General features: G+C 49.8%; 1 protein-coding gene across 10 annotated transcripts in view; it reads left to right on the forward strand.

Annotated features, from left to right (window-relative positions):
* The window catches only part of GLI3 (GLI family zinc finger 3), a 294394-nt gene that overhangs the window by 216810 nt on the left and 61300 nt on the right, over window positions 1-16284 (forward strand). For 6 of the 10 annotated variants that reach the window (XM_085004874.1, XM_021078943.2, XM_085004878.1 and 3 more), the window contains 3 exons: window positions 4738-4951; window positions 5855-5968; window positions 7539-7679. In XM_085004874.1, coding sequence (XP_084861000.1) covers window positions 4738-4951; window positions 5855-5968; window positions 7539-7679 — 469 coding nt within the window. The remainder of the gene's footprint in view (window positions 1-4737; window positions 4952-5854; window positions 5969-7538; window positions 7680-16284) is intronic. The other 4 variants (XM_085004875.1, XM_021078945.2, XM_085004876.1 and 1 more) reach the window with 1 other exon arrangement.

Raw genomic sequence — 16284 nt, forward strand, 5'->3', positions numbered from 1 at the left:
GGACGTTCCCCCGCCAGGGACTGAATTTGAGCTGCAGCTGCGACCTGGGACACCACAGCTGCAGCAACACCACATCCCGTCCCGCACTGTCCCGGGCTGGGAATGAAACCTGTGCCTCTTGGGCGACCCAAGACACTGCAGTCAGATTCTCAACCCACCCCATCACAGTGGGAACTCCAGTGATGGTGTGTTTTTAAGGATCCCATTTTCATGTAGTCTTTTGGAAAAGAAGTGACTACTCTAAACATTTTTAAATTGTATGTTATGAAATGTTGAGTGCAAAAATTTTCAAAAGTCAGAGCATATACACAAACACTGATCCATAGAGCGGAAAAGGCTGAGTAGAAATTTGAAGGCTTCGAGGTCATAAATCTCGGGTCAACCACATTCAGACTAGACTTTGTCCTTCTTGAGAGGAGACGGAAGCAAAATGTATAAAAATCTGCAACAACCTCAATGCTCTCTGTTTCTGAGAAATTATGGAACAAATACATGACCTATTTAGGAAGATTTTTTTTCCCCAGGGCTTTTAGAAATAGGATTTACTATTCCAAAAAAAAAAAAAAAGAAAGAAAGAAAAAGAAAAATTCCAACCTCTGTCAACCAGCCGTCTGTCCTCAGCTGCTGCAGGTCTATGGAAAGACACAGGGATCAAACCTCCATCCTCGCTTTGCTTCTGCTGTTTATAAACCCACTGTCCAGTTGCAGTTTGCAGAGGAGAGAGCATACTTCCCTTTGAAGCGGCTGTTCTGAGCCTGGTAGGCAAACGAATGGTCCCCAGAGAGCCACGTCTTCCCCCCCGGAACCTGGGAATGTATTTCCTTACGTGGCAAAAGGAATCACGAGGCTGGGGTTCGGGTAACGACGTCGAGATAAGGAGCTTGTCTGGATCCTTCGGGCGATCCTGATGCAGTCCGTCCTCATAAGAGGGAGGCAGGGGCGGGGGTGCAGAGCGGGGTGGGGCCCCAGTGGCGGATGCCACAGCCTCTAGAAGCAGAAAGAGGCAAGGGGCCCGGGTGCCTCAGAGGAACACGGTCTTGCCCAGCCATCTGAGCATTCTGACCTCCAGCCCGCTAAGATCGTGAGTGTATTTTGCTTTAAAACAACTAAGCTTGGAGTTCCCTTTGTGGCTCAGTGCTGAATGAACTTGACTAGGAACCATGAGGATGCAGGTTCAATCCCTGGCCTCGCTCAGTGGATTAAGGATCTGGCGTTACCGTGAGCTGTGGTGTAGGTCAAAGACATGGCTTGGATCCCGAGTTGCTGTGGCTCTGGCGTAGGCCGGTGGCTACGGCTCTGCTTGGACCCCTGGCCTGGGAACCTCCATGTGCTGTGGGTGCAGCCCTAAAAAAAGCAAAAAAAAATTAAAACAACTAAGTTTGTAGTACTGTGTTGGGAGCGGTTCCATCACTCACTGACTCATCTTGAGAGTTTGTCTTGTGCCAGGAAGTGTTCCAGGCACCACAGGTCAGCAGGGAACAAGGCAGACCAGGGCCCAGTCCCCTGGGGCCTTGCCGTCCAGAGGGAGGGAGGGGATATGATTTCCGAGAGCCCCTGTGGCACTGAGAATACAAAGCAGAGCATGGAGTTCCCGCTGTGGCTCAGTGGGTCAAGGACCCCACACAGTGTCTGTGAGGATGGAGGTTTGATCCCTGGCCTCCCTCGGTGGGTTAAGGGTCCAGCATTGCCATAAGCTACGGTGAAGGTTGTAGGTTCAGATCCTGCGTTGCTGTGGCTGTGGTGCAGGCCGGCAGCTACAGCTCTGATTCAACCCCTGGTCTGGGAACTTCCGTATGCCACATGTGTGGCCCTAAAAAAACAAAAGCAAAAAACAGAGCATGATGGGACAAGGAGACTTGCTTTGCGGATGAGGCTTATTTTGATGGGGGCATCCAGCTCAGGAGGCCTCTCTGTCTGAGGAGGTGGCATTTAAACTGGAATCGGAGTGACAAAAAGGAAGCAGCCATGCTGGGTTCTGGGGCACAGCAAATACCAGGATGTGGAGCTTCGGATGACAGCTCAGCGCCACTTGGGGTCAGAGAGCAAGAGGTGGTGGCCCCAATCCCCGGATTCCCCCCACCCCCCGGGTGGGAAGTCCCTGGAGGTCCCTTCCAGGCTCCTCAGAGGACAACATTTTTCAGTTCTGCTGAACGTCACATGTGGTGCCCAGCCATCACCCAGCCTTTGCTTCTTCCTTTCACGACTTTGTTGCCAGCTCCGCAGGCTCACATTCATTCACTGATGCTTCGGCAGAGCCCAAAGCATCTACCTCTGTCTCCTAAATAGGCATCGTAAGCTGGAGCGTGCAGCCTTCCTCCCAGGAGCCGACGGCACTGCCTGCTCTGGCCGGGCAACCCTAGGCTTCCGCCTCTGTCCACAGTGGCCTGGATCTTTGCCTTCAGAGGAGAGAGCGTTTCCATCGCTGGCTCCTTAGGAATGAGCACCCGAGGCTGAAAATTGCCATCCCCAGTGCATGCTGTGTGTTCTTACATCCCTTGGAATCTCATCGTGGACTTGGACTTCAGGCCGTTCATTCCTGTCCCTAGTTTGACCTCCAAAAGGGACTGGTCCCCCACAGAGGTTGAACGCTCTCACAGCCTTTCCTGCATCCCCTGAGGTCAGAGACACTGTCCCCGGGGGCCAGGGGGCCACAGCACCCACGCTGGACCTCCCTTTTCTCCTCCGTCTTTTTAAAAGTAAAGATGGACCTGTGCTGTCTGGCTGAAGCCCTTGTAAACAGCCTGCATCTACAACTGCGGGCATTTTCGGCCTTGGGAAATGCTTCCTCTTAATGGTCTGGATTCTTAATTGGGTCCTGAGTTTTTGAGCCCCCACATTCTGCCCCTTCCCCCGGAATTAGAGGGGTGCACGACACAAGGGGCCCCCTTCCCAAGGCTACCTGGTCCTTGGAGCTCGTAAAACTCAGGAAGGGTGCCTGGAGTTTTGTGCAGGGTCCATGTCACCCTGTAAACATGTGTGTCGAGGGGTCTTTTCGTTTCTCTTTGTGTTTTTAGTGAATAGAACGTGGTAGTTGCATTTAGTAAATCCCCATTCACCAAAAGGAGGGGGGGTTAAATCATTGTGTTTTTTGATGAATGGCTTGTACACCGAAAAATAAATTGGACAAACTGGCATAGAGCTCAGTGAACATGAAATCAGCTATTAGGAGAAAGCTGGTGAACAAATTCTGAGGCAGATATGCATCTTTTGATTACTGTCCTATCAATCATCCACTCGGCTACCTTGGCCCCGTCTGGCTGTAAAATCATTCACGGTTGCTTTCGGAAACACGGGCAGAGACTATAGCGCCGCAGAGGCGGAACGTTATTGGTGATTTCTGCCCAACTTCCTGGGAGCAACGACTGTGTTCACCAGGTTTCTGCTCCCCTTTATTAGAGAAATGCAGTCCTTCTCCTCGGGTAGCCTTAATGATATTCCGTCTTAAACGGGCCGCTATTGTCAGGCAAGGTTCTCAGCGGGAATAATAGGAATGTAATCCCATTGAAGCCGCCTTTCATGGATTGTAGTCAAATGGGTGAAAATGTGGAGTCGCGTTAATGAGCAGAGTGTATCTTCAGAATTATTTTACTTAAAGTTGCTGAAAAGGTTGGAATTTTTGTTACTGTAATTATTATATTCTCCGTTAATGTGCTTAACAGCAACCGTAATTAACCTACCAGATTGGAAAATGTGCATGAATTCTGCCTTTGACATGACAAGAAACCCTCATTCTTTCTGGGTCTTACGCAGCAGAATGGAGAAAATATATATATGTGTGTATATATATATATTTTTTTTTTCTCACCCGAGTATTTTTTAAGGAAGAAATTTTTCATGAACGCCATGAGCGTTTTTCATGCATTTTTAAGCTACTGGCAGATATCTCAAGAGCACCGTGTTGTTTTAAAAGGATTGGCTTCCTAAACTCTGCTGGCGCAAAGAACAGCTTGGCACTGCCGACCAGGCCCGCCAGAAATCTTTAGGTAATTGTGTGGCTTCCTCGGAAGGTCCTGTAGCCTGGGAACGACTGTGGCATAATGAAGCGGTGACAGGCATTAGCATGTATAATGGGCATTAATAGACATTTAATGCTGTTTAGCTGGAAGAGGGAGCGATGCTCTCCCATTGGAATATTCTTGCCTCGAAGCCCATTGATCTCACCCGGGAGAGGTTAATCCATCAGCTTCTGTAACCAGACGGCACTGATGGAAATTCTTTAGGTGGCATTCTGGACGAACCAAGCTTTCCGTCTTTACAAACAAATGAGTGATATGACAAGCATGGTGTTCAAAACACATTTAACCAATTGATTTTCTTTCCTCTTGTAATAAGATCTGGAGACATATGAAAGCGTGCGGTGGGAGCCGAGATGGAAGAAATTGCTCTGTGCGCGGGGACGCACGGGACAGGGAGCCGATCAAAGTCCTATAAAGCATGTAGTCACCCATTCCCTTTTTTATACGAAGTTTGTTATTGCAATAAATAGCTGTTATTGAGCCGAGGCCTTTTGTGTCCGTTCTGCTGCATCTGTTTTCAGGGCCGGGAGGTTGCGGCAAGGCCCGCGGACGTCCCGTTTGAGCAGTCAGCTTTCTCTAGAAGTTTCCAGCGGTTCCGCAATGCTCTCCCTTCTAATTTCAGCACCCGCCCTGGTGGAGGCGGGGAGGCAGAGGCGGGTGGAAGGTGCGCTGGTGCCTGCACCCTGTCGCTGACGCTCTTCTCTTTCCTTCCCACCCGCAGCCCCGCCCTGAGCTTCACCTACCCTTCTGCGCCCGTCTCGCTCCACATGCATCAGCAGATCTTGAGCCGGCAGCAGAGCTTAGGCTCCGCCTTTGGACACAGCCCGCCGCTCATCCACCCCGCCCCAACCTTCCCGACCCAGAGGCCCATTCCCGGGATCCCCACGGTCCTGAATCCCGTCCAGGTCAGCTCCGGCCCTTCCGAGTCCTCCCAGGTGAGAGAGACCGCGCCACGGCCAGGGCCGTCTAGCCAGTCCCAGAGGAGAGCCCGGCGCCCGCATCAGCTCCGGACAGGCACAGATGGTGGGGCGCTGTGGCCGGGCTCCCAGGCTGCAGGCTGCCCCGGCAGCCCTGGGCTGTCGCCTTCGGTGTGGGTGGCTGTGCCGTGTATGTGTTCCCCGGGGAAACAAGAGCTTCTGCTGCCAGCGTCGTTTTCTCCTTGGGGGAAAGCAGACTGCTCCATCAGGCGTCCCTCTGACCCTGAGCCGTGTCTCTACCCCGTTCAGAAGCAGTTCATGGCAGGCATGTGTTGCTGTCATTCGGCATCTGTCCCCAGGACGCTCAGAGCCCCTTAAAGCCTGGATCCCAACCCCTATTCCTCTAGCTTTTAAAAGCCACAGGGAGTGGGTCCTCCAGAGTTAAAAACAAGGCGCTGCCGGAGCTCTTGTTGTGGCTCAGCGGGTTACAAACCCACCTAGTATCCATGAGGATGTGAGTTCGATCCCTGGCCTCACTCAGTGGGTTAAGGACCTGGCGCTGCCCTGAGCTGTGGTGTGGGTCACAGACACGGCTCAGATCCTGCATTGCTGTGCTGTGGCATGAGCTGGCAGCTGAGGCTCTGATTTGACCCCTAGCCTGGGAACTTCCATATGTCGTGGGTGCAGCCCTGAAAAAAACCAAGCAAACGAAAAGCAAATAAATAAATAAAAATGAGGAACTCCTCATCTATGTCTATTCTGACTGTGAACACATGTTCTGAACTCTGCTGCCCAGGACTAAGAGCCTTATCAGTCATTGCTATGGTGCCACATAAGCCTGCCAGTCTTGAGTTGAGGATTTCAGCCATGGCGCTGCTCGTGATCAGAACCTGACTTTTGTCTCTGTCCCTGCCCGTGCAGAGCAAGCCCACGAGTGAGTCTGCGGTGAGCAGCACCGGCGACCTCGTGCACAACAAACGCTCCAAGATTAAGCCCGACGAAGACCTCCCGAGCCCAGGGCCGCGGGGCCCACAGGTGAGGGAGGCACCCAGCTCCCGCTCCCTCCAGCTCAGTGGCTTTCACAACATGGGCCTGTCTCCTGTGTTCTTGGCCTTGGCCGTACCCACGCCTTTGACCAAAGGCCAGGGCTGGAGACTGACTCCGTTTGCTTCTCCAGCCTGAGGACCAAACTTCGCACTAAAATGCAGGCAGCTGAGTCGGGTATAAACTGTCTTTTGCAGACGAAGCGGTTGGATCCATTTGTTGCTGGTCAGGGATGTAGCCAGGCTGCAGTCCTTGGCCTTGATCTTGGGCCTGAATTACGAGCTCCTGGCTCTCAGTCTAAGCTGGGAAGACCAGGGACACTCCCTGTAATGATCATGCTCTTATTTGTTCTTACTTGACCACTGCCACGGGCCAGGAGCGCCTGGAGAGCCAGCAGGGCTCCAGGCACAACTGACCTCCCTCAAGGCGGCTCAGATGCTGGTTCGTTACCCAGCATCCTGACAGGAGGGGTTTAAACATTCTGGTCTTGTCTCTGCCATCAGTCACTTAGACGCTGGCCTCAGTTTAGAAAATGTACAGATTGTTCCCATAATACTATTTTCTAGGCTCCCCGTGCCTGATAGGGAGCGCAGTGAATATTAATTGCCAGAGATAAGGGTTGATGAAGAGTCTGGACATCCACAGACGCTGGACCTTGCAGTGGGCAGACTGCTTCAGCCCAAATTTCCTTTTCAGGGAGCATTTAGAGGATGGAAGGAGTGAGTGTCACGGGTTCCGGAATTCATCTTTTCTCTTACATTTTGCTGGCCGACAATTTTGCTGGTGATGCCTAAACACTTGTGTACAGCTTTTCCCATCTAGTCCTAGAGTGGATCCCAAATGTACACATCTAATCATCCCCCAGAGTTCTGGCCCTTCTCCGTCTTTTCGTTTCTGCCTCGCTGCCTTGGAAGGCGAGGAAAGACTGCACTGCCAAAGCTTTAGATGCTGTGGTCCTCGGGCCTGGAGTTTATCCTTGGAGGCCGGAGGTTGAACCAAGAAGACATCATCCTTTATAAAAATCCACAGAGTGCCTCTCCCCGCCTCTACCGGCAGAGAGAACAGAGTTAGAATCAGCCATAAACCACCCTGGGTTCCAGAGTAGGCGAATGAACACCTTAATATACCGACCAGAATGTAACCCAAAGAGAAAGACCAGTCTTTGGGGCAAAGGCTCCTGTGACCTAGTTCAATTGCTTTTCTTAAGAGGTGACATCTTAGGGTTTTTTTGTCTTTGTGGTTCAGACAGCAGCAGTTGGCCTCCCCATCTCCTCATCATTCGGGTTTGAACTGTTGTCTTTAATCACAACTTAACAACCTCCAAAGGGGTATTGAGTAAATCAGGGAGAAAAAAAAAATGCACGCAGACTATTCCCTGTGTTTGACTCCTTCCGTTCATAAAACTCAGCAGGGAGACTTGGGCTCTATTTTATTTTCCCCGAAAAATTGCATCGGGAGGAAGACGAGCCTCCATCAGGGGTTCCTTCCCCTTCTGTCCTGTCCTCCCGCCGGGTCTGATTCTGTCCCTCTCTCCTTCCCCCCCCCCCCCCCCGCCCTTCAGGAGCAGCCAGAAGGGACGACCCTGGTGAAAGAGGAAGGGGACAAGGACGAAAGCAAACAGGAGCCTGAAGTCATCTACGAGACAAACTGCCATTGGGAAGGCTGCTCGCGGGAGTTCGACACCCAGGAGCAGCTGGTGCATGTGAGTGGGGGGCGCTGGGGAGGGGGCTTTACAGCCGTGCGGCCTCTCCTGCGGGGTCAGCTCCCCTGACCCCGAGCTGCGTCAAGTTTCTCAGCCAGCAGCCCTGCAAACCGGAGAGGGCTTTATGACTTTCTGAGAAGAAAGAAAACCCTGAGCCACGGTGCTTGACCTGTTCAGTCAGCTAAAGCTTCGTGTAAAATTCAATAAAGTCTTCAATAGAGAGTGTAATGACTCTGATCCTGTAAGCCAGAGAACACTCTTTTGAGTTAGCGACTTTGAGGGTTATTGAGTAATAGTAAGCTGGACATGAATTATTATGAACCCTTTAACCAAGCTTGAATTTAACCAAGACCTAGGAACAACAGAAAAAAAAAAACCCATGGAGGTGGGGAGGCTCTCTTGTCCCCTGCGCAACCCTCCCCGTTGAAGAATCTCCCATTATGTCATGCAGCCTCCCATACTCCCTGTGGAAAGTGGCGGATGGCGTGGGGTGAGCCATTGGCACAGTTTCTTGACTTGAAGCCCATCCTCGCAGGCTCGAGCGTTTCATGAAAAAGTGAGAAGTATCTTAAAACGGGTTGAATGGTGCGTGTGTTTGAAAACTGCCATGTGGGCAGATTGAGAACCTTGCCTCCTCTTGCCACGCCCGATGTAGAAGCCTGTTCCGTGCCCCCTGCCTGTTCTTTCAGATAATGCCACCTGCTCGCCTCCCCCCATACCTGATTGGCCCTGTTCTCCCCCTCCAGGGCGTTTTGGGTTTTTTTTTTTTTGGTTTGTTTGGTACTTTCTCAGGCCAGTGGCATCTTCCTGGCAAATGGGACCAGGAGCAGCTGAGATGGAAGGGCATTTGGACAATCAGGGAGGAAGGGACATGGGCTCACATGCGCCTGCGCAGAAACACAGTGTCCCATGAAGGCATCGAGGATGGTTTGGCAGGTGTAGCCACCTCCTAAGCTTTAAACAGGGCAGAAAATGTGACAAGAGTAGCTCTTGCTGGGATTCCCCCCCCCCCGCCCCGCACACCCACTCTGTTCTCTCAGCTTTTGCAGGAACTTTTATCTTCAGGTGAGATCCACGTTGGTTAATCACCTCCTCTACTTCAGCCCGAAGGCTGTGCAATTTCTCTCGCATCCTTCGTGTGCCTTGGGAGTCCTGGGCTTTGGAAGAGTGTCCTCTCCCCCTCGAGCATCCGCTGATATCCTGCGCACGCCGCAGTTACATGGGAGGGTCAGATGTATAGTTTGCCAGGTTTCGAGATCCGTCTTATACAGAATGTGTTGAGGGTTTAATAGGACATCAGGGTCCCCCCCCCCGCCACTTCTTTGTTAATCTTATGTCCTTGTAATAGTATAGGAAGAATTACAGATTTTTCAGTGCAGCAAGAAACTAGAAAGTCAACTGTTTTTTTAAATTAAGGTGTATTTCCAGAGTTTTCTGTGAACTTCGTTTCATTCTTTCTCTCTAACTTGATGCAAGTGTAGTTTTTCAGCAAAGCCTGACTTAATGGTCTTTTCTTCTTGCTGACTGTTTTAAGAGAAACCGCCGACCTGGTAACGTGAAAGGGGGATAAAAAAGTTGGGTATTTTTTCTTTCAACCGGGAGAAATAACCCCAAAGAGAAGAGAAAGCCAAAAGCACCCTCGGCGATCATGGGGGGTGAACACGTGCAGGAGAGGAATCATTTGCAGAAAAGCTGTCGTCACACACGAGACGTTGGGGGTGCTGCCGTTGCCTTTAAACATCCTTCTGAGTGATGACAGAGCCTCCAGGTGCCTTTCCTGGGGACAGGGCATTGCAGTTTCCAGAGAGCAGGGATTTCGGTGCAGCCGTTGTCAAATGAGTGAAACAGGAGTTTATTCTAAGTCGACCTGTAAAAGGAATGGGCCTCATTAGAAGCCAGTTTCGAGGTGACATTTTTTATTTTATTTTTTGTCTTTTAGGACTGCACCCACGGCCTATGGAGGTTCCCAGGCCAGGGGCCCAATCAGAGCTGTAGCCACCGGCCTACACCACAGCCACAGCAATGCAGGATCTGAGCCGCATCTGCCACCTACACCACAGCTCACGGCAATGCGGGATCCTTAACCCACTGAGCAAGGCCAGGGATCGAACCCCTGTCTTTATGGATGCTAGTCAGGTTCGTTAACCACTGAGCCATGACGAGAACTCCAGAGGCGACATTTTTTGAGTTGTGGCAATAATACCTTCAGGTTTTCTCTGCCTTACATGTCACATGAAAACTTTAGAAAGACAGATATCAGTGTTTAATCTCGGTGGCAAAAGATTTTAGGTGGTGATGATGCTTTAATGGAGAGATCTGTGTAGGGTTTTTTGTTTGTTTTTTGGGGTTTTTTTTGTCTTTTTGCCTTTTCTAGGGCCACTCTCACGGCATATGGAGATTCCCAGGCTAGGGGTCTAATCAGAGCTGTAGCCATCGGCCTACACCACAGCCACAGCAACTTGGGATCCGAGCCATGTCTGCAACCCACACCAAGGCTCACAGCAATGCCGGATCCTTAACCCACTGAGCAAGGCCAGGGATCAAACCCGAAACCTCATGGTTCCCAGTTGGATTTGTTAACCACTGCGCCACGATGGGAACTCCGATCTGAGTAGTTGTAAGGCTGGTTAACCTATCAGCTAAATGACCACCGTGTTGTCTGTTTTATCATAAAAACTGTGAAGTGAATACATATACAGTGGGATTTTTTTCATTCCCAATCAGCAAGAAGAAATTGGCATCGGGGTTAGAAGAAAATCCAATGTATTACCTTTACGATATGAATTTTAGTCTGAGATAAATTATGAGTTAAGTAAACTTAGTTAAGTGAAATAGAAATTATAACTCACTGTAACATAAACAAAGACACTCGTTTATATCACTTATTTTCTACCTTTTTGCTCGCCACCTGATGTGCGGAAATTCCAAATTTGGACGTTGAAATGTATTTTACACACTGCATGACAGACACAGCAGTGTGTTGCTACTCCTGGCGGATCTGGTTGCTTCAACGGTATCCTGGTATATTATTTTTTTGTGGACGGAACAAATAGCTAGTTCAGTCCACCTAATTACTCCGGTGGCAGGTGGACAAAAGACCAGTGGCAAAAACCACTCTTGAGGGTGGGGGGCAGAGGGATGAGCGGACTGCTGCCGTGCCTGCCCCCCTCCTTGGAAAGAGGGTGTTTTGCGAATGAGTTGCATTTTCATGCCACAGACAACCAAGAGGCAAGGTGTTAAACCATCCCGACGCCCTGCCTTATTTATAGCTGTGACCCTTCCTTCTTCCCTCTCTTACCGTTAATAGAAAGATTCATGATTCTTCATGGTTGTCTATCTAGTGTCTGACAGTCCCGACTGCCTGCAAAAGCAAGTCACTATCTATAATTGATATCCTTCCGTGGAATAGGGTGCTGCTGCAATTGAAGGGCTTTGCTGGAAGCTCTTAAATCCTGACAAGTTCTCCCCTTGTTCTGGTTCAGTCGCCGAGCTGCACGGCTGGAATTCCAGAGTCATTTGAACTTGGGGCAGAGGGAGACATGTGTTTCGCATTAGCACATCCCCAAGTGCGAGAGGAGAAGGAGGAACTCAGCCGGCTTGGCCTGCCAGGGAGTCTCCTTTGCAGGGCAGCGCAGTCCGTGTACTCCTGAAAAAATCACCCCCGGCGCTGTTACTGTCCGAACAGATGGGCGAAGTATTACATGGGCCTTCTCTTCTCCTTTATTTCCAGCCCCCATCCTTCTTCCGTCGTTGTTTATTCCAGGTTTGCTGTGGGGTCTTTATCCCTGGGATGTTTAATTAATTTCTCTTCCCAGCAAGATAATTATAATTGGGCTTAGTTACTCTCTAGCTAGTATTAAATTTGTCATCCATTTACTTCTGTGCCCGGAAGCTAAGAAGATAGATGGATATTTTCGTGAGCGGGTTTCTTGTCGGACTTGGTCCCTTTCTGAGTGTCAGTTAAAACAGAAGAAGAGAGTAAGAAGGATATAGAGTGCAAAAGTTAATTTAGAGTGCTTCGGATTAAGACAGAAGTTATTATTGATTCGTCAGGATGCAGGCACTTTCTCTTCCCCTGCCATCTGAAAGCATATATTGTAACATCTCAAGATAATTTGAAAAGTCCACCCCTTCCCTTCAGTCCCAAGTGAATCAGATCCTCCTTTTGCTGTCGTGCCTCATATATTACATGACGCAGGATCTTACACCTGTTTCTGAAAGTTGTAGAACACCCTTTCTCAAAGTGTTGTGTCTGGTTCGGCGTTTTGGTTTTTTTTCAGTGTAGCTTTTGTTACTCTGTACAACGACTCAAAATCTGTGTGCTGGCCTGGCTTCTCGTCGAGATAAACTGGCTTCTAAACCTTCCTGAGACCCATTACCCTCTTGCGCTAATTCTGACCTGTAAGTCGGTTCCAGCTTCGGCTCTTGGATGATTGAGAAATATCAGATCTGCTTGGCCTACAGCCCAAATTAGTTTCAAGGTCTGTGCTTCTAGATGGTGTTATATGTACCACTGATGTTTTGAGTGGCTTTTTGTTTCATTTTAATTTTTTTTTTTTTTTTGGTCATGCCCACAGCTCGTGGGAAGTTCCCAGGCTAGAGATTGAACCTGCGCCACAGCAGTGACAATGTCAGATCCTTAACCCACTGGGCCACTGGGAAAGTCCTTGAGAGGCTTTTTTAAAAGAGGAAAAAAGCATACATGTGCAGAGCATGTATTCAGTGTGGGTCACCACAGCTGGGTATCTAGTTGTGCTTGAAAACATCACTTCTGGGGTTGGAAAGAATAAAAATAACATAATCAGGAGTTCCCGTTGTGACTCAGTGGGTTACAAACCTGACTAGTATCCATGAGGATGCAGGTTTGATCCCTGGCCTCGCTCAGCGGATTAAGGATCTGGTGAACCCACGAGCTGCCGTGTAAGTCACAGAGGCGGCTCAGATCCCAAGTTGCTGTGGCTGTGGTGTAGACGAGCAGCTGCAGCTCCAATTTGACCTCTAGCCTAGGGATTCCCAGATGTTGCGGGCGTGGCCCTAAAAAGAAAAAAAAAAAATAGTATAATCGCCATAGCGAATGCCCACCTGCTCACTCTTTCACTGCAACGCCTGTGCCTTCTTTTTCACCAGTCTAATTCCTTCTTTCTAAGGAATGACACAAAGACGGTTCTCTCCACAGGTCTTTAAAAGGTCAAAGTATTTTTTTTTTAACAGTTTTATTCCCCACCCTAAACCCCAGCAGAATAACCCTGCAAGGAGGCCTTGGCGGTCTCACCCTGGAGCCGCGGGTCTCACCCTTGGAGGCGCGGGTCGCCTGCTGGTCGTAGCGCTGAGCGTAGAGAATGCGAATGGTGTTGATACGCGCCCCGGCTTCATCCCGGTGGCATTGACGTCTCTGTACCCTGTGTCCCTCCAGCGTATCTTTTAAGCATGGTGTCATAAATTCACCTTTTGGTATAATGATTAACCACCTACTTGGGTTTTAAATACTTTCATATGCTGCCAATTTTGATCTTTTAAAGCTGAAGTTTCTTTCATCAGGAGAAAATAGTTACATCACCTTTGCTGCCATTGAAACACAACTTCTGTTCATCGGCAGCATGAAAATGAAAGGCTTTCTTCTTAATATCATAGACATTGAGATATTAAGAAAGCACATCTAATCTATAAAGGAAGGATGCATCCGCAGAAACGTGGGGAAGAGTTAGGATGCGGCGAAGACATTATTTTCATATTAAATGCCGTGATCCCAAATTTGCATTTTAAATGTTCTCCGTCTAATTTTGATCCCTTTGCTGAAGTTGCATTGTATGTCTTTACCTAAGAGAAAATTGAGTTTAAGATATGATCGAGGGCTCAGATAAGAGGCAGAAATCAGTTTTGTGTGCACATAAAACCTAAAATGGATGCGTGAAGATTTTGATCGTGTTTTCTCTACATGGAGCTGCTAGTTAATTTAGTTACTCAAATTATTGGGAAATACTGCATGGAAAACGCCGAGGAAGAACCACCAACTTCAAAGCCATCCTTTGACAGTCACGCCCCAAGGGTCACCTTCTTTGTAAAGTTCCCGACTACGTTGCACCTGCTGAGATTGCTCCCATAAGGACGCTCAGGAGCTGAGACGGAGGCGGGTGGGGGAGGCACGCAGGGCTGTGTGGTCCACCAGTGAGAGCCTCCCGGGGCCAGTGGAATTCTGAGTGGCAGCCCCATCTCTGCCCTGACCCTTAGGCTGACCTCCCTGGAACCATTTGACCCTGCAGAACCTTATTTTCTCACTTATCATACTGTGAAACAGCCGTGAAAATAAGTGCCGTCCCCAACGTCCAAGGCCAAGCAGAGATCACGTGCAGCAGCCCTAATGAGAAACAGACAGAGGGTCTCAAGGAGGTTACTCGTCTCTTTGTTTTATGTCTTTGCGTTTTGCAGGGTGGCGTGGGGGAAGGGCGGGGAGTGGCGCTCTTGGATTCTAAGGCTTCCTTTCTGCTCACCATTGTCCTGCTGTACTGGGTTGTGCACCTGACGGAAGCGGGAGCTCCCTCTCTGTCCCCCCAGTGTGGGTCTGACGAATGGGACCTGGCCAGCACATGCCTTCTCCTCCAGCTTTGGTTTTAGTAAAAGCAAGTGAAGCATTCACATCCGATAGTCCTTAGGATGCAGGCTGGCAAAGAGGTTTCATTGTAGGTACCAGCTTATTGGCTGGTAGTCTCCCGGGCTGAGCTGTGCTTTCCCTCACTTTCCACTGGGGAGGTGGGGGGTCAGGATGTGTAGCTAGCCTTGGAGGAGGCTTCTGTTTCCCAGGTCTTCTCCAACCCTGTGGATTAAGTGCCCTCCAGAGTAATTGTGGTTCATTTTTCTAGGGGCTGGTATATTCATTACTTGAGGAATTATTGAATTATTAAAATTTCCCCTTTATTAACGTGCCTCAACCTGTGAGTAAAGAATAACAAATCAGTATTTTGAATAAAACATCACTAGTATTAAGTAATATCTTACTTTCTTAAATTTATTCAGCCATTTCATACTCTGAAATATTTCGCCAAAACTTTCATCTAAATAACTGTTTCTACCATTTGGGGAGGATTGTCCTATCAAGCTTTTATATTGGTTCTTTTTTGGGCCATGCCTGTGACAGAAATGCCCCAACCAGGGATAGAACCCACACCAAAGCAGTGACAACCTTGAGTCCTTCACCGCTAGGCCACTAGGGAACTCCTGATTGGTTCTGAATGAAACTTCAGCTGACATTCTGGATTCTGTAATAGTTAGTCCCCTGGAATATTCTGTATGAACTTGGTTTATACGAAACGGTCACTTTGGGCTGGGCTGCGTACCTCGATGAAGCATACTTGCCGAGAGCTGATCTTGCTGGTACCATGTGTCCTCTTGTCAGTCAGAAAAATTGTGAGCTGACACTAGCAGATCTGCTGTCCACTCAATAGCAACTCCCTAGAAGAGGGCCTGGGTGCAGCCCGCATGCTGCCCACTGCCCCATCTTTGTGGTGGGCACATTGCCAGCACATCTTAGACCAGAGCCTCCCCAAGTGATCATTCTTATTGGAAGGGGGAGACATGGACACATAAAAGCATAGTAGACAATATAAGGCAGGACATAAAGAAGCCACAATTGTGTAGTTGTGATTCTAGGGGCTCAGAAGAGGGAGGAGTGTATGAGGGGTACCCAGAGAGGATTCTGGGAAACAGGTGGGAAGGATTGTTAACATCAAAGCGCAAAGCATGGGGGTCAGTTTTTGAGGTATGAGGAGGAGGGGGGAGGAGGGGGGTGGGGAGGAGGCGGAGGCGGCTGGTCATGGTGATGGAGAGGAGGGGGTGATGACGAAGAGGATGAGGGGGAGGATGGTGGTGGTGATGAGGAGGAGGATGGGGAGGAGGAGGAGGAAGAGGGGATGGTGGTGATGATGGTAGTGAGGAGGAGGATGCAGCTGGTCATGGTGATGGAGAGGAGGGGGGTGATGACGAAGATGCGGAGGAGGAGGAGGGTGATGACGAAGAGGATGAGGGGGATGAGGATGGGGAGGATGGTGGTGGTGATGAGGAGGAGGATGGGGATGGAGAGGAGGAAGAGGGGATGGTGGTGATGATGGTAGTGAGGAGGAGGATGCAGCTGGTCATGGTGATGAAGAGGAGGGGGGTGATGATGAAGAGGATGAGGGGGATGAAGATGGGGAGGATGGTGGTGAGGATGGGGAGGAGGAGGATGGGGAGGAGGAGGATGCGGCTGGTCATGGTGATGGAGAGGAGGGGGGTGATGACGAAGAGGATGAGGGGGAGGATGGTGGTGGTGATGAGGAGGAGGATGGGGAGGAGGAGGAGGAAGAGGGGATGGTGGTGATGATGGTAGTGAGGAGGAGGATGCAGCTGGTCATGGTGATGGAGAGGAGGGGGGTGATGATGAAGAGGATGGGGGGGAGGAGGAGGGTGATGATGAAGAGGATGAGGGGGATGAGGATGGGGAGGATGGTGGTGGTGATGAGGAGGAGGATGGGGATGGAGAGGAGGAAAAGGGGATGGTGGTGATGATGGTAGTGAGGAGGAGGATGCAGCTGGTCATGGTGATGAAGAGGAGGGGGGTGATGATGAAGAGGAT

The sequence above is a fragment of the Sus scrofa genome, chromosome 18 (assembly GCF_054392235.1).
Source record: "Sus scrofa isolate SSC_HxYL_T2T_F1_AM1 chromosome 18, Sscrofa_HxYL_maternal_Yorkshire_Landrace_v2.0, whole genome shotgun sequence".
Classification (NCBI taxonomy): Eukaryota; Metazoa; Chordata; class Mammalia; order Artiodactyla; family Suidae; genus Sus; species Sus scrofa.